Here is an 18357-nt window from a genome sequence, read left to right as displayed (position 1 = left end):
GTTCTTGTGGGAGCTTTCATGTAATGTGCCAACCAGTGTCTTAATCTGATGGTAGTCAGACACAGTGTTTGTGATTGTCACTAGAGCCATCAAAACCATGTCATCAGTATACTTAAAAAGCACCATTCCTTCACTGACACAAGAAATGTTATTGATATTGACAGAGAAGACAGTTTAAGTTAATACATATTAACTTTAACATATTAACAGCATATAAAAACAGTTTAGTTTATTAAACTAGCACTGACTGTGGCTAGCTAATTAGCCACAGTCAGTGCTGTTCAGTGAGAGCAGCTACCCTACTTCTTAGGGTAACTAAGATTATTCAATGCCTGCACCAAAGTATTGCATATTTTCTTAAAATTCATTGTGAATCAGCTTTGCATCAACTGGTGGGGCAGCAGCAACAGAACCAGTCTTGAAGAGACTGAACAAGTATATCCAAGCTGGTTCTGTGCTGGGTGTAACTCTGGAGCTGCTGGAACTGATTTTTCAGAAATATGCTCCACAAGCTGATGAAAAAAATGGAGGATTCTTGACATCCTCTCCACAATACTGTAAAAAAACAACATAGCTTGTTCAGTAACCTTTGTCTACTCCACTGCAAGACAAAGATACAGTTAACCCTTTAGAAGGAGTCACCAACTAACTGACCAGTATTCTATACTGCAATTGTGGGGTGGATCAGGGATGGAAAAGAAGCAGTCATCAGAGTAATTCCGCAAAGAGAGAATCTGAGTTGTACTGGAAGTCAGAGGCGTGAAGTGTAAAGAGAAATGGTGAGAGTAGATTCACTTTGGGTGCTGCTGACCACCATCTCACACACAACCTTTCTGTCTCACAAACTCTGTTTGATAGGCATTCAGAAATCAAAGTGGTTCAAGAAGTAAACACTTTCATGGATACCTCCACACGTTTAATGTTGAGACATGGCAAACAATTCTTTTTTTCCATCTTAGCTCTATGCTAAAGCTACAAAGCTAACCAAAAATGCTGGGAAAATTCAAAGATAACAAACTCGTCCACCTCCCCAGCAGAAGCCTCTGTGTCAATTTTGGACCAGTTTGGACTATATCTATCCAGTGGGTGAGGTCTCAGAGATGGTGCAGCACTGGTCGTTGGCGGCCTGCCATTCTAAAACGACATACTTGTTCTAGATCTACTAGGGCACCAACGTTTTTACCTCAATCCCCCAAACAAACTCTACAAAGTATTTGTCAAATGCCAAGACCAGCTAAGACCAGCTAAGATGCTTAGATGCTCCAAAACTTGGTCAAACTGCCTTTTATTTTATTTTATTTTATTTCTTTAATGAGGTTCAAATACACTAAATCAGTGTGTATAATTTCAAGTGGCTAGCTCAAAAGATGGCCTGAAAAATGGAAAAAGAAATACCAATAAGTAATTCAAACTAAAGGGGTGCTTTTTGACGAGCTAGACCAAAATTTGACCAAATTTTCTGTGTTATGGATACTGCTGCATTGCTATTGCTACAGTCAACATTGAATGACTACAGTGTCAAATTTTGGGAGTCTTGGTCAAAAGAAGCTCTACATTCTACATCTCATGAACGCTTTGAATGAGGGGCATGAAATTCACAGGGGGCATTTAGATGGTTGGTCTTAGATGGTCTTGACTAGTTGAACAGGATGGATGATAGTTGATAGACTATGATAGAGAGATGGTCTTAGCTGTTATGATAGTGGTCGATGGTTTTAGCTGGCCAGCTGAGCAGCCAAGACCAGCTAAAACCAGCTTGACCAGCAAGCTGGTCTAAGCTGGTTTAGATGCTCCAAAACTTTGCTGGTATGTCCAGATGGTTTTAGCTGGTAAACCTGGCTGGTAGATGGTTTAAGATTGTCTTAGATGGTTTTAGATGGCCAGATGACCAGCCAAGACCAGCTAAGATGCTTAGATGCTCCAAAACTTCGTCAAACTGCCTTTTATTTTATTTTATTTTATTTCTTTAATGAGGTTCAAATACCTTAAATCAGTGTGTATAATTTCAAGTGGCTAGCTCAAAAGATGTCCTGAAAAATGGGGAAAACCCAATAAGTAATTTAAACTAAAGGGGTGCTTTTTGACGAGCTAGACCAAAATTTGACCAAATTTTGTGTGTTATGGATACTGCTGCATTGCTATTGCTACAGTCAACATTGAATGACCACAGTGTCAAATTTTGGGAGTCTTGGTCAAAAGAAGGTTGCATGAGACCAAAAAAGCAGTCCTTAAAGAGAGCAGGGGAGAAGAGCTGAAAGCCTTAACGAGACTGACCTTTGCTCTACATTCTACATCTCATGAACACTTTGAATGAGGGGCATGAAATTCACAGGGGGCATTAGGGGATGTTCATGTACTACTGTGGTGAATTTCAAGTCCATGGGTCAAAAAGAGGCTCCGCTGGGCCTGAGAAGACTTATGGACCTGGCATTTCTGACTCCAGTCTCAGACACTGAAGTGGACAGCTGACTTCTGAGTGTGCCACACTAACATTATGGGCAATGCAGTAATTAGGCATTTAAAAATTATATTAACAACTTATTCTTACCCAAATCTAACCTCAAAATATGCAGAATGAATTAAAAATCAGGCAACGAAAATAAAGCTTGGTTTCAGTGGAACTCTTTCGCCTGATTGGAGTTTAAATCCCCCCCATCACTACGAGCCGGGAGGGGCGGAGTCTCAAGTCACCTGCGCCAGACCTCAATCAAGCTCAAGGCTCTGCACGCTGCACATGGAGCAACTTCTAAGGTAGGAAAAGCTGATTGCTAATTATTTATCTTTCAGGTGTTTGTATCAGCGGTTGTGTTTTGCTCAGGAACAGCTTCTTTATCGGATGTTTGCAGTTAAAACATATTTTAATTGACAACGCAAGCTACCAATAGCTACTAGGGGTGTAACGGTACATGTATTTGTCCCGTGCCGTCACGGTACGGGCCTCAAGGTTCTGTACAGGCAGACCCAACAACGCAAGTCAAACAACTGTTCACACGTCACCAACATAGCAGCCACGGCGGCGACAAGTAATGAGAACTACCAGAGAGTTGCGGTGTTGTACCTGCTTTGGCAGTTGTTAAACCGCAGACGTAGGCGTGTTTGGGTCCACCGGATCTTCCTCCAGAGGCGCTCGGAGCTCGGTGAATTTCATACTAATCCAGGAGTTGCGGCTGGATGACCGGCGCTTCCAGGGATGCTTCAGGTTCACCTGATCCCAGTTTGATGATCTGTTGGGGAGGACTGGTGCCCGCATATCGCTCCAGGATACAAACTACAGGCGATCGGTTTCACTAGCAGAGCCTCCGTCTGCCTTCGGTAAGTCCGCTACGAGCTCCATCCCATGCCGACAACTTTAAAGAGAGTTGTTTGCTAAAGAACGATCCCGGTCACTAAGCTAGCTAACGTTGCTACGTATCCCGGTGGTCCGCCAGCCTCCTCTCCTCCTCATAATCTGACAAGAAATATAATAATAATAAATAAATACTATGAGCATAAATAATCACAAACACAACATAGAAGTTTCCTGCTCTTGTTGTGTTCTTCATTAATTAAAACACAGCGAGTTTTTGTTTATCAGAGCTGATTTCAGTAAGCTGTCATCACTTGTTTTCAGCCAGCTGCAGCTCCTGCTATCAGTTTTTTATCAGATTTTTTCTGATGCTTATCAGTTGTGTTTTATTTTTTTTGTTTGAATTGTGCCAGTATAGTTTACATTTTGTAATGCAACATTGAAAATGTTTGTTACAAAACTGCAACCTGACTAGCTCCATCTATTTTTGAAGGATGATAGCTCTCCTAATGCATTTATTATTATTTTTTTTTATTAAATTTAGTTTTTACTTTTATAAAAGGAGATGGCTTTTACTTTGGACTCAATTCGTGTCTGTTCAAAAAATAACCGAAAAGCTAGTTGTTAAACATGTGATTTGTTTAAAATATATTTTTTCTATTGTACCGAACCCGTACTGAACCGTGACCCTCATACCGAGGTACGTACCGAACCGTGACTTTTGTGAACCGTTACACCCCTAATAGCTACCTAGTTATGTTGTTAAAATCAGTTAGAAAATTAGTTTTTGCTAATTAGTCAGGGCATGAATAGTATTAAACAATTAATTGCGTCCCAGCTTCTAGAAGTGGTTGAAGACAGATGCAAGATTTGCAGGTAGTAGGTAGTAAGGCCCAGTGATTTTTACCATATGGGAATGAGAAGAGAAAAACGGAATTAGCTGTAAAATGTTAATTCAAATGAGGCAGAATATTCTGGTTTCCCTACTTAATTAAGCGTTTAATGTGGTGTCTGAGCAAAATGAAGAAGAAAAGCAGCACAGAGCTTTTTTTGTTTATGCATTGTAGTTTACAACGCAGCACAGAACTAAGCTTTGCAGCGTACATCTGTGTGACATCACCTGCAGCCGGCTCACGTTCCCCTCGAAAATCAGCAACAGCTGACCAAATTACACCACAAACTTGTCCAATTTAAAAATTGCTGGCCATGTAGTAAGGCTCAGGAGTTTAGTCAGAAAATGTGCGCTGCAGTAAACGCCGTGGTGTTGGAGCTGTGGAGATCCAAGTTACACCTGCGATGATAAGAACTACTGTAGGAGAGCTCGCAGCAGATAACTTTTTTTTTATTTAAAGAGTGGTATAGTTCTGTCGTAGCCTGTGAGGTAGTTCTGTCGCTGAGCTCATTTGTTATCGAGACTACAGCTGCTCCAAACGTCAAAGGTGGTTGTTGTCCACCAAGAATCCCGGTGTGCAGCTCTCTGCTGCAGGCCTGCCTGGTATCCCTGCTCTCTTCACTAGCAGCTGTTTAGAAAGGCTCTTTAACTAAAATGATATCTTTAAGAAAAATGTATTTTCTTTATCAACTGTTTGAACTGTGTACACTCAGAAGATTAAACGCCTGGGAAAAATAAGGCACAGAATTAAGAGGGAGAGAAAAATGTGAACCAGAATTGAATGTAAATTAATGAAATGTTCTGTCTTGTGTTGATAAATTATGGTTTGCATGTTTTTTCTGGATATGCTTTACTGATTGTAGTGACGCTAATATTCATTTGATTCTAGATATTTTAGTTTGTTCAGGTCATTGTAGAGAATATCTTAAATGTCTGGCTGGCGTTCTAACATGTATACTTTTTAACAGGGCAACTTTAAAAGCTCATTATGATGGAGAGACCGTTGAGGAGGAGAAGGGTCAATCCCCAACATGATGCTGAAAAACACATTAAACTTCAGGCTGACAAGGCAGGCATCATTGAGCAGTTCATCAACCCATACAAAGGTTGGTTCTTTCATTTTTGGGTTTCTATGCATGAACTCCTTTACTCACCAGCCACTGTGGCTAGTGGTTTTCCAGTTACTGGCAACTCAGGATTTTTACTCACCTCAGTTTTGTTGTTGGGAAATTGTTGGATATGATAAAGCTGACTTGTGTGCTGAAGTTTATTTGTTAAAAAAAAGAAGAAAAAACTATCAAACACTGCTTTTTAAAGGTAGAGTCCGGAGCTTTCCCCATAGAAATAAACGCTCGGCTTGAGGAAGTGAAATCCGTCTTAATCGGCACCTTTGGGCTTCTACTCTCATGTGGCGGTGACTTGGTTCGCAGTTCCGTCTCTCCCCGGGCTGTATTTCATCTTTTCCCTCTGTTTTCTCTCTTCGGGACGGTTCTGGGCGGATATTTACATTTTCATCTCCAGCCAGTTACGGCGCTTCAGAGCGCTGCGCTGAACGATGACTGGAACAGACCCCACGTGGACGCAGCGAAGAAAACAAAGCTGATTAGCCGAGAGGAGGGACGCTCAGTTTGGATAGTGTTTACAGACAGAAACGAGGAATAGCTCCGGACTCTACCTTTTAATATTTATTTACAGCAGTACCTAGTAACAGAGCTGAAAAATATCTGCATGAAAATGAGATTTCATTAAATATAGAAAAACAACTTCCAGTGATGCACAATATGAAAATTTCAACCAATACGGATAACCAATGATTTTTTTGCCTTTCATGGCTGATACCGATAACTTCATATTTTAATATTCTATAATTGTCATAAGCTACGGTTTGTTCCAGATATAGTGAATAAAAAAAAATATATTTAGGTAGCTCTGGTTTATGTATCACAGCAAATAAAGTTTTAGTTCTACAAAAGTTTATTTTTTCATGTCATTACACACAAAAAGGGTGTCCCTGACTGTGAAAGCAGCAAAGACAGCTCCATTCAAACAAAAAAAGATGCATTTCTTAAATTGTCTAACAGACCTGTTTATTAAAATAGAATATTAAACTGCGTTCTGCGCATGTTCTATCTGGTTTTTAGAGTTTTCTACAGGGACCGCTTGTATCAGCACTCATCACACTGTACTCTGCAAAGCTTGCTATGTTACCATAGCAACACGCATCCATAGAGGCTCTGGTATGCGAGCAGTTACTTTGAAGGACTCCACCACTCTTTCCCTCATCTGGAAAAGTTTGGTAAAGGAGTGCTGGCGTAGTGAAAAATTGTCATGCCGGTCAGCGTCAGTAAACGCATCATTACAACCCGTTCTCACCGTCCTGATGTCAGTGAACGCATCATTACAACCTGTTCTCACTGTCCTGATGTCAGTGAACGCATCATTACAACCTGTTCTCACTGTCCTGGCGTCAGTGAACGCATCATTACAACCTGTTCTCACTGTCCTGGCGTCAGTGAACGCATCATTACAACACGTTCTCACTGTCCTGACGGTGCACCTTCATCAGTGTCTGGGGGGTTGAAACAGGAAGCGTGGATGTGTGTGGCTCAGCTTAGTCTTCGTTTCCACTACACGTTCTCTCATGAGGACCATGACCCACAATAGTGTCACAAACTGCTTGTGGGTCAGAACCAGCACCGAAGCCCAAGCAAAGGAGACCGCTAGCAGCTCAGGATAGTTCATTATCCTTGACATTCGTTACGGTTTGGGTCGGGATATTCCAATGAACTCTGTCACGCATCATGTAAACGGGTCATTCCTAAAATTTCAGAAACCCGAATATTGACCTTAACTTGAATTTGGATGGCATGTAAACCTAGTCAATGACTCTTGTGTTGTTGTAGGTAATGTTTGCTCATTTAAATCAGTAGTAAAGAACTTCCAGTTCTGGTGGATTGTAGCGGCGCCAGTGGGCAAAAGCTAAAGTGTTTTACCTGAAGGAAGACTACATTTCCCATGAGGAAACTTTTCTCCTCAGACTAAACTTTTAGTTTCTTCTGTTGTTTTGAGGCTTCTGCCATGTTAGCAGTAGTTGTTCATCAGCAATGTCATCTTCCGTCTTTATAAGGAATGGGGAAATGGAAGTGACGTATGCCGTAAAGCAGTGAAGCACATTTGTAGTAGTTCTGAGTGGCAGGGTTCCTACCACCCTCCTCAAAGTTGTTAGTGCCGGTGAAAGTCATACAGACCCCCACAGACCACCACAGAGGTGTCATTCACCTACATGTAAGCCCACGTCTAATCACAAAAGTTACAATAAAAGTAATAATTAATGGTTAATTTGATGGTCCGTTCTCATTTTTTCAACTCTAAAATATTCTGCTTTGACCACAAAAGAGACCCACAACTCCTCACATCTTTTCACTGCCATGCATCCTTCAGTCAGCACAGTACACGGTATTCTATACCAACCATTCTCAATCTGTTGTGCCCAATTTTTTGTTAGATAGCCCCATCTTTTTATGTCTCTCCTTCTCTAATTTCATTATTAGGTTTTCTTATTTTCTGCTCTCCGGATTTTTTTTACACCAATGTTTATCTTGTTTACTGTTTTGTCAACCAACTTTTATTTGCTGGATGTGGATGTTTGCATCACTAGGATGAAACAATTATTGGGCTCTATGGGCAGAAATGCAATGTCATAATAACCCACAACTAATTTATAACTACTTAAAAACGAAAGCAAGATTATCTGTATTGTGAATTTTCTGTGCTTTTCTGCTTGAGTTTGTTCTCCCCGTTGAGGCTTAATATTGGATATATATCAACCATTTCTGCACAGAACACTGACACAGAGACTACTCCACTAGATTATGATGTACTGGTTAAAGAGTGTTGTTCAGGAAGTGGAGAGTTTATTTAGAATTTTTGTATCTGTCCCATAGGACACTAAATCACTTTCTTGTCAAACACATTTTCACAAAATATCAAGTACCCTTTTACAAAAAACCTGTAATTTGCACTTTAACATGGGTCTTAAACAAGTTTGACATTAATGGAGATAAGCTCTAGCTTTTATATTTTACAAAAAGTGTGCCTTCAGCTACTTCAATGAATAAGTTGTTTCAGGTAGTTTGTCTTATCTCCTTTTGAAGGTCGTGGGGTGTTTGCCACAGAGATCTTCTATAAAGGAGATTTTGTGCTGGAATATCGGGGAAAACTACTTCAACAAGAACCTTGCCTTCATACAAAGAAGGACAGTGATGTGGAGGAAGTGTTCTTGTTTGATTTCCAGTGGAAAGGGAACTGCTGGTGGTAAGTCATGATGTACTGTATGTTTTGAAATTTAGATTTTATCACATCACAATGTGTCTTTGGAAAAAAAATCACTGACTATAACAGTAATGTCTTGGTCTATGTCAGTTTGATTAATGTAGTTTCATTTAATAACATTGTATAATGCTCAACACAGCATTAAGATCATGTGACTAATGTCTCATTTTCTCATGAAGTCTTGATGCATCTGTTGAAGACAAGTCATTAGGGAGACTAGCAAACGATGACCATAAAAATCCTAACTGCAAAATGAAGACTATCGAAGTTGGAGGAATTCCACATCTTTGCCTCTTTGCAATAAGAGACATTGTAACTGGAGAAGAAATAACTTACAATTATGGGGATGCAGCCTGGCCCTGGCGCAAGAAGGTAACCTAGATTCTCATAAGGTGTGTCCCATTTACGGGGCAGCATGCCACCAAGTGCGCTGACTACGTTGGATCAGAGTGTTCTTCTCTGTCTGCAACTACGAAGCAGCTGAAACTGTTGTGAAATGGGACAGTCTAGCCTTCAGAATTTCCCATAGTGCACTGGTCCCATTGCCTAGCAACTGCAGGATAAACAACTGTCCTGTGAGCTGCAGATAATTGTAAAAATTAAATGGTGCCATCATTTCCCTCCTTTTTTTAGAAAATAAAATTATCTGTCATCACATTAAACATTAACACAATAACCGTCGTCAATACAGACCGAGTCAGTTCTCTCACTCCTGAACTGAATAATTTTAAACAAGTTCATTTTCAAAGGCAAAAACTCTCATTTCAAACTTGGCCACATATTTTTTTCATTTTTTTCAGAGACCATCTGTTGTTTCTAACTGGTAACAGTTTCATTAAACACTTAAAATCCATAAATATGTCCAAATATTCCACTTTTTTTTCTTTATTGAATGAACAAATATCAGTGTACATACATATAGTAGTAATATCAGATCAAAATAGCTTCATATTTTTTAAACTTACAGTGGAAAACATTTTTAAATACAATAAAGACATAAATAAACAAGGAAATAAGAAAAATAAAAAATATAACTTTCAGAGGTCTGCGATGTATTAAACTTAAAAGTGGTGATATATTTTAATCGTTTTGGTTAACTTAACTGTATTATTTTTCATTATTCAAATTTTCAATAGTATTCAAGTAGTTTTTAAGATCAGTAGATTTAAAGATATAAAAGGAGGGAATTCTTTTTAGCCAGATCATAGAGCAGACTCTACTTCTTAAGGAAGCTGAGATCTTTTAACGTCTGCACCAAAATGTTGCAAATGTTCTACAGGTCTGTTGTTGAAAGTGCAATCAGCTTTGCAGCAATCTGCTGGGGCAGCGGCATCAGAACCAGAGACTTGAAAAGAATTAACAAACTGATCAAGAAAGCCGGTTCTGTGCTTGGAGTAACTCTGGAGCCACTGGAGTTGATCATCAAAAAAAGAATTCTGTACAAGCTGACGAAGATAATGGAAGATCCTTCACACCCTCTACACAACGCCGTGACGAAACAACAGAGTGTGTTCAGTGGGAGGCTTGTTCAAGTCCGATGCAAGACAGAGAGATACAGAAGATCCTTCCTTCCAGCAGCTATCAGGCTGAAGAACAAAGCCCTTAATTAATTAATGTGATTGTTTTACTTTACTAAAAAAAAAAAAAAAAAAAAAATTACTACTACTACAATATTGAATTTCCCTTTGGGATTAATAAAGTATTTTTCATTCATTCATTTCATTCATTTGTGGATGAAACATTTTGCCAAGATAATGATCAAATTAGGTATGTATTCAAAATATTCCACTCGTTACTCTGCTGCTTATTTCCTGCCATCCTGTGTGAATGAATTCTGGGACAGAGGAGGCTGCGAAGGACACACCGCCAGTATCCTTGGTTTCAGGAAAAACAAAGTGCAGGTTTGAAGGGTGGATGGGAGGCAACTTCGGAGGCATTGTGAATTGGGACAGCACTTGACGTGCCGCTGTAACATTTGCTGCCAACAAATCCGCACTTGGTAGCACGCTGCCTCTTAATATAGTTTTACTACATAAGGATAAAGAAGTGTTACCTAAAGACCTGTACCTGAAAATCAACAGTTTATATTTAACCTGTTAAACTTTTTTGTAAAAATGAAAAAATGTCGTGACTGTCACAACGTGACTGTTGAACATTAGATGTTTTATTGTGTTTTTGTTTCTATATTTCCATCAGAAATCCCATCCTGAAGTCCATCAGGAGTCTGATGATGATACCACCAGATCTCAGGTAGGTTTAGTCCACATGTCCCCAATCTGGTTTCATTTTAATGTGTGTAAAGGTGTAAAACGTCCCCAAAAGTAAGTCGTGACTGTCATATTAATGGCCTACATTCTGACTAAGGTTGAACATTAATTAGATGTTTTATTGTGTTTTTGTTTCTATATTTCCATCAGAAATCCCATCCTGAAGTCCATCAGGAGTCTGATGATGATACCACCAGATCTCAGGTAGGTTTAGTCCACATGTCCCCAATCTGGTTTCATTTTAATGTGTGTAAAGGTGTAAAACGTCCCCAAAGGTAAGTTGTGACTGTCATATTAATGTCCTACATTCTGACTAAGGTTAAACATTAATTCGATGTTTTATTGTGTTTTTGTTTCTATATTTCCATCAGAAATCACATCCTGAATCCATCAGGAGTCTGATGATGATACCACCAGATCTCAGGTAGGTTTAGTCCACATGTCCCCAATCTGGTTTCATTTTAATGTGTGTAAAGGTGTAAAACGTCCCCAAAAGTAAGTCGTGACTGTCATATTAATGTCCTACATTCTGACTAAGGTTAAACATTAATTAGATGTTTTATTGTGTTTTTGTTTCTATATATCCATCAGAAATCCCATCCTGAAGTCCATCAGGAGTCTGATGATGATACCACCAGATCTCAGGTAGGTTTAGTCCACATGTCCCCAATCTGGTTTCATTTTAATGTGTGTAAAGGTGTAAAACGTCCCCAAAAGTAAGTCGTGACTGTCATATTAATGTCCTACATTCTGACTAAGGTTAAACATTAATTAGATGTTTTATTGTGTTATCGTTTCTATATTTCCATCAGAAATCCCATCCTGAAGTCCATCAGGAGTCTGATGATGATACCACCAGATCTCAGGTAGGTTTAGTCCACATGTCCCCAATCTGGTTTTATTTTAATGTGTGTAAAGGTGTAAAACGTCCCCAAAAGTAAGTTCTGACTGTCATATTAATGGCCTACATTCTGACTAAGGTTAAACATTAATTAGATGTTTTATTGTGTTATTGTTTCTATATTTCCATCAGAAATCCCATCCTGAAGTCCATCAGGAGTCTGATGATGATACCACCAGATCTCAGGTAGGTTTAGTCCACATGTCCCCAATCTGGTTTCATTTTAATGTGTGTAAAGGTGTAAAACGTCCCCAAAAGTAAGTTGTGACTGTCATATTAATGGCCTACATTCTGACTAAGGTTAAATATTAGATGTTTTATTTTGTTAAATTCAGCCATCATTTATGTATTGATTCTGTAAAAGCAGTCTTTTCAAAAAATATTTAGCTATCGTGTTGTTTTGAATCCCAATGAATTTAACATTAGCAGCATTGTAATAAAAAGGAATTTATCTATAAATAAAAGCCATTAATTTTTATTTTCTGAATTAATAAATGTGTAATTCCACCAAATCTAAAATACCTTTTCTATGTATCTGTTCTAGCGCTTCCAGTCACGAATTAGTAAATTGCGACAGCATCATGAGAAATGCTTTAAACGCAACTTAATTCACTATGCATTAATAACACATGCACAAGGGTAAACCTATCAGTGTACACTATTAATAACAAAGGGATTCAGTTTTTATTTTTAATGGAATTTTTTTCACCTACCTGGAGAAGATTTGGCGTTGATCCTCTTCCTAAAATGTGGCTCCTAATAGTTTACATATTCCGTTCTTGCTGCGCTGTCATTAGTAACTTTGAGAAAGTTTCATGGTAATGAGTAATTTCAGGATGTTTTTTTTCTCACTAAGCTAACTTGCTTTTCACCTCCACCACAGCTAAATTCCCCAGTGGACAATTTGGAAGTGCATTCCCAACATGATGATGATCAGGTATGTTTAAAAGTTTACTCTTTAGGGCTCTTGAAAAGGGGTCATTGAAATGTTCTTTGTTTGGCTCTAGTCTTTTTTTTGTGTTGCCATAGAGGGAGAAGTGATGGTCTTTGAAAATGCCATATCAAATTGTATAATGTGAATGAACTAAATTGCTTTTTTCTTTAGACACAAATCTCGGCACACAAGTTTTTTGACAAAAAAAAAAACCAAAACACTAAAACCAACATTTGTGATCTTGGGGGGTTGTGACCCAAAAACTTGAATGATGACTAGGATACAGTGTTTAGGCTAACCATTGTCAACTATAATGCACTACATATTAACAATAAAACAGAATGAAGTGTTAAGTCTGTGTCTTTCCACATACTGAAATGAGCCGCTTAAATTCTGGTGTAAAATAGTATATGAAAAATTTGCTATTTACCTGTACTAATTTGATATTTTTTGGGAAACATTATCAAGGCCTGAGAATTTTGTCTACTCTTGGGGAAGGAACAAAGGACATTTCCCACTACAGCACACATGCTGTCCTTTCCAGAGTACTTTTCCTGTCAGTATTACTTAAAGAGGCATTATGTAAGTTGTTCTAATGGTACTGAGACCTGTGGCCAAAACACAGAACTGCAGCTCTCTCTTCTGCTCGTTCTTATAACACATGCTCCTATAATCCCACTTTAGAACATAGAAGCGACCAGCAGCAGATTCTTAAGTAGGCGTGTGCCGGTATCAAATTCTGACGGTATGATAACCTTGACCAAAAATATCACTGTTTCACGGTATACCATGGTATCATGACTGCACTCTTAAATATTGATTTTCAAGTATCTGGGTGTAAAAAAACAACTTATTTTGGTTAAACGATGCCTTTTTATTGGAGCATTATATGAAATATTTGTGACAAGAAGTAACAGGTTAACATGGCTGTTTATGTGGAGCAGTTTAGATCTGATCGAACACCAATCAGCACAAACGTGTGATGTAAACATGTCAGCTGATCAGAAAAATGATTTGGTAAGAACTTTTAATCCGACTGAGATCAGTGTTAAAATTGATCAAATCAGCTCAACAGGGAGAAATGATCATGTTAACACTCATTCCAGTCATTTCTTTGCAGTAAGTTGTCATACTCACACACCACAGGGGTGTGTCCCTGCATTTTAGATGACATAACACAGTTCATACAGAGTATCACGGTATGACGGTAAAATGAATATAATGGTATCAATATTGTGGGTATTTCATACCACAGTATCCTTGAAACCTTATACCGGCACATCCCTACTCATAAGTATCCACAAAATCCATCTCGAATGTAATGCTTGCAATTGTTTGCTAACTACCTCCTGCTCTAGCTGAGCTGATTGAAACAATTTAACATGAATTCACTTGTATTGCTTTAGCCGTTCCTGTGTTAGAAACTAATATTTCCCAGATCACTCAAATGCAGCATGTGTCTGCCTCTGTAAGTTTGGTTTCTGGTTTTTTCCTCCTTGCTCAGCTGTGTGTTGAGTCTCGAACGCCGTCTTTAGCTGTGATGTTTCCTGATGTTTGAATGACACAAAACCACACAAACCTGGAATCTAAATCATCCAGTTATCATTTAGCTGCTCCACTAGCACCCCGCTTTTCGTCACATCCGCGAAGACAGCGCGGGAATTTACGACCCAGGGTACTTAATGTAAAATAAGCTACAGGCTTATAGATGCATCGGTGCTGAACTGCTGAGGTGTCAGTCTGCTCCTCAAACCATGTTTTAGTCGTAAAGGGTCAAATAAAAAGGCTGTTGTAAATATATTTTTCCATTAAAACTTACTTAATGTCTCTTTAACATCTTAGTTACAGTAGTCATATTGTTTATTACTTTTGTTCTTAAGCTATAAAAATATTGTGCAATTGTTGTTTTTCCTAGTAATTTTTTTAAGTTCCAATTTTAAGGCAAGAGCATCCACTACATTCTCATCAGCCTCTGAGAGATTCAAGAATTGCTCCGTGAGGTCATCCAAACAAAGACGGGTATTTTCCAGAATTCTATTGATATTAGATGTTATTGAGATATTTTATTGAATAGCTTTTCATTGATAAATTTGATCAGTTGCATTCTTGAAATGCCTTTTATCCACCACCACAACAGCGTTACATGGAGTCCCAACCAAAAAAGTCCATAAAAGTCCACAAAAACTTGGTAATATTCCTCCATACTGCTCGTCCAATGTGATCCAAGTGTCCTGAGTGGGTAGCGTCCAGCATTTACTCGAAAAGACATCATTAAGTATATTTTTAAAGTCTAAACAGCAGCACATGGCATTTCCTGACGTGCGTCCATGACACTATGGAAGCTGCAGCAGACAAACGAGAACCTGCTCTACAGAGTAGACTATTAATGCCTGAAATGCGCTTCCTCCGGTCTACCGCGGCTTCATAGTGTCATGGATGCGCGTCAGGAAATGCCATGCGCTGCTGCTTAAGCTATAAAAATATACTAAATGATGTCGTTTTGAGTAAATTTTGGACGCTACCCACTCAGGACACTTGGATTACATTAGACGAGCAGTATGGAGGAATATTACCAAGTTTTTGTGGACTTTTATGGACCTTTTTAGTTGGGGCTCCATGTAACACTGTTGTATCGGTGTTGGAGGAGGATGGAGACCACCCCGGCATCTCCACCTGTGTTGTATATTAGAAAAGTGTTCCAGAGTGTTGATCAGTGAGGGTGAGTAGAAAATGAAGACACATCATTTTGAAGGTGGAGGATTCCTTTAATCCTAAATGTGCACGCCAACAAATAGAATCTGTGCATTTCAATTAAGGTAAGGTTTAATAAGAATCTGTGCATTTCAATTAAGGTAAGGTTTAATAAAAAGACAAAGTATGACATAATGAGCCAAAACTTGTTTTTTCTGGAGGTTACAGGCTTGCTGTTTTACTGCTCTGTGGCCATGGATATGGCCATCAAAGTCCCCAAAGACTTGTAGCTGGAAATTTGAATATCTCAGCATGGAGCAGAAACTAGACATGTGAAGGACAGAAGACAATGAAAATGTTCTTAAAATTAGATCTTGACACCTGTTCTCTTTCCAGGTAACCGAAGTAACCCAAAACGTAAGTGGGAAGACAGTGAGGTACGTGCAGTGGAAAAACACATGATGCGGTTCATCCACACATGTCAGGTACCTCAAAAGAATGATTGCATGGAGTGCATCAACGCAGAACCCAATGCACTTAAAGACCGAAACTGGACTGGGGTAAAAAATTACGTCAGAAATCGGATCACTGCCTTGAAGAGAAAGGCTTGTGCTAAGGACTAATGATCCAGTGAACAATGTTTTTTTTTTGATATTTGAAGCTATTCCTGTTTGTAAGAGGTAGTAGCCAAAGTTCTAGTATATTTATGTTTACAAAACAGAAGCTAAAATTGAGGCTGTAATGTTCAAAGAACTTGTACAGTAACATTTCAAGGTTATCCTGTGTGATATCTGGCTTGTTCACATATGGTCGTTATGTATATGTATCGTGTACACATTTGTACACTGTTCTTACATTGGCTAAAAGGAAAAAATTGGTTTGTCGATTAGCAAAAAGCATGTTTTTTTAAAAAAAGATGCTTTTTTTGTAAAAGACTTTCATTAAAAGCTCATGTTCTTATATATTTGTTTAATCTGCTTTAATGCTCAGTATATGCTTTGCAAATTTTATGTATCCTACGCTGCTGTAACAAACCTAAAACACACTTGTATTATGTCTATTAGACATCGTAGTATAACCATTGATCTCGTCTTTGCATCAGACTAACTCTTTACCAGTCTTTGTTGTATTGTGACACTTAATGCAGTCTCTTAGTTATTGTTGGTTTAAGACGCAACTCAAAATAAACAATCATAAGTGTCATCTAAAAGACTCCTTTTCAAGCGTTTAAGAATTAAAATAAAAACTTAACATCATGTAGTCATAAAATTGACTGAATATGCTAGCGCTTACCTTTTCAAAAACTTAACTCAGTTTGCAGAGAAAGGTTGACACATGGGTAGAATGTAGAAAGACCAAACATGAAGGTGGGCTGTATGCCCACACATACTATCTACTAAGAGTCAAGGTGTCTTTAAGGTCATGTAAAACATGGCATTAGTTTTCATTGTCATTGAACATCCCATAATGCAACTTCTTAAAATTGATAGTACAACTCTGCATATGCTGGATACCCTTGGAGAAGATTTGTGCTCACAGGATAATTCTGTAATGTTCAAAACCAGTCAGCTTTCAGTAAAATCCTACACTTTTTTTTTTTTTTTTTTTTTGTAACAGTATTTTCAGTGTCGATCAACAAATACTGGCAACTGAAATTGATTCCAGAAGTCATCCAGTGGAAGACTTGCTGACAGTATTGTACTTTTGTGATGTTTTATATGAAATCATATTTAGCAGTTTGTGATGATTACTTCACCATCAGCTGTGGTCTAGAAGATGTTGAAGCACTTTTATGCTGAAAATTTTTGGCATTCCCAGACATCAGTTGAAGGTGGGCATCTAACATGTTACAATGTGCATTTACGTTTGACATGACCTACTTTTCTTTTTTATATCAGAGACACTAAGCAACCATTTCTCAGTCCTGATCCTCAGACTAAAAATCTGGTATTCTTTTCAAAAGGGTCCTAATTTGAATGGCATCTCAAATCTTATCCATTTTGTCTGTCTAGATACTTCTTGTGCATGTTATATACCAACCAGCAAAAACTGTCCAGAACATTAAAATCCATATCAGATCAAATTATGGCTGTCAGTTTAGTGCATTAATTAGATTAATTACACTGCAAATTAATGTGCTAAAAAAATTAGTGCAATTAATTGTGAGAGCCAATTCAATGCCCAAGTATTTTAAATTTGGCCCAATGAATGGGTCTTGATCTCAAATCTTTGTGTATTCAATTGATTAGTCATGCACTTCTGTAATGTTGTAGACTTCAAATTCTTTTTTTGGGTGCCTTTAGCACAGTGATTCCCCCCACCTTGACGCTCATCCTGCAAGGTTTCCTCATTTCTCCGCTCCAACACACCTGATTCACATCAATGAGTCACTGTACAGAACTTCATAGGCTGTTGGATCCAAGTGATGAGAGTCAAGTGTGTTGGAGCAGGGTTGTATGAAAAACCTAAAGGACTGCGGCCCTGGAGGACCAGTGTTCTCTACAACTGCTTTAGCAGATATGACATTAAAATGCTCACAATTACAAAAGCTGTAAGTATTTTTTTAATCACCTGACAGCCGTAGATCAAATATATTTATTCCTTACAGTATTTCCATCAACACAACTACAATAGATACAGATATTAAGAGTCTTGTCCCCAAAGGTAGACAAGGTACTCAAAGGTGACTTAAATAAGTTTGTGTATCTGTGTGTGGCCGAAGACCCCAAAAGTGACATATAAATTCCAGTCCCCATTTTCAAGGCAAAAAGTTTCTGTGATAAACTTGAGTGTAAATGAAATTCCAGGTGATTTTTGTAACCTGGGGACCCCGGGTCATATATTCCATACTTTTTTATTTGTCTAAACCACTCAGAAACTGATGTCCCCAAATGGAAGGCATTAAAACATGCGTCCCCAATTTGAGCATAAGTGAGTATGTGTGTGTGTGAACTACTGAGGTGTGTTTTGATTTTTTTCATCATATACCTTGGAGAGTGAAGACTTTTTTAAATTTTGTTTCAATAAGCAATTTGTTTGTATGTACAGCACTTT

The 18357-nt window shown here is 38.4% G+C and overlaps 1 protein-coding gene across 2 annotated transcripts; it reads left to right on the top strand.

Annotated features, from left to right (window-relative positions):
* The first annotated feature begins 1553 nt into the window (after positions 1-1553).
* On the top strand, positions 1554-18247 carry LOC121651543 (N-lysine methyltransferase KMT5A-A-like). 2 transcript variants are annotated; one of them, XM_042003821.1, is made up of 10 exons: positions 1554-2751; positions 5147-5284; positions 8333-8492; positions 8690-8882; positions 10707-10760; positions 10928-10981; positions 11369-11422; positions 11590-11643; positions 11811-11829; positions 16771-18247. In XM_042003821.1, the coding sequence occupies exons 2-10, from the start codon at positions 5167-5169 to the stop codon at positions 16782-16784; spliced, it is 720 nt and encodes a 239-aa protein (XP_041859755.1). In that variant the 5' UTR covers positions 1554-2751; positions 5147-5166; the 3' UTR covers positions 16785-18247. The 2 variants fall into 2 exon arrangements, with proteins under 2 accessions (XP_041859755.1, XP_041859754.1); XM_042003820.1 differs by lacking the exon at positions 16771-18247 and adding an exon at positions 15700-15938 and having other exon boundaries at positions 11811-11864.
* The last annotated feature ends 110 nt before the right edge of the window (positions 18248-18357 follow it).

This window comes from Melanotaenia boesemani, chromosome 13, assembly GCF_017639745.1.
Source record: "Melanotaenia boesemani isolate fMelBoe1 chromosome 13, fMelBoe1.pri, whole genome shotgun sequence".
In the NCBI taxonomy this organism is placed as follows: domain Eukaryota; kingdom Metazoa; phylum Chordata; class Actinopteri; order Atheriniformes; family Melanotaeniidae; genus Melanotaenia; species Melanotaenia boesemani.
Note: the sequence above shows the minus strand (reverse complement) of the source record. Positions and strands in the feature narration are given on the sequence as shown.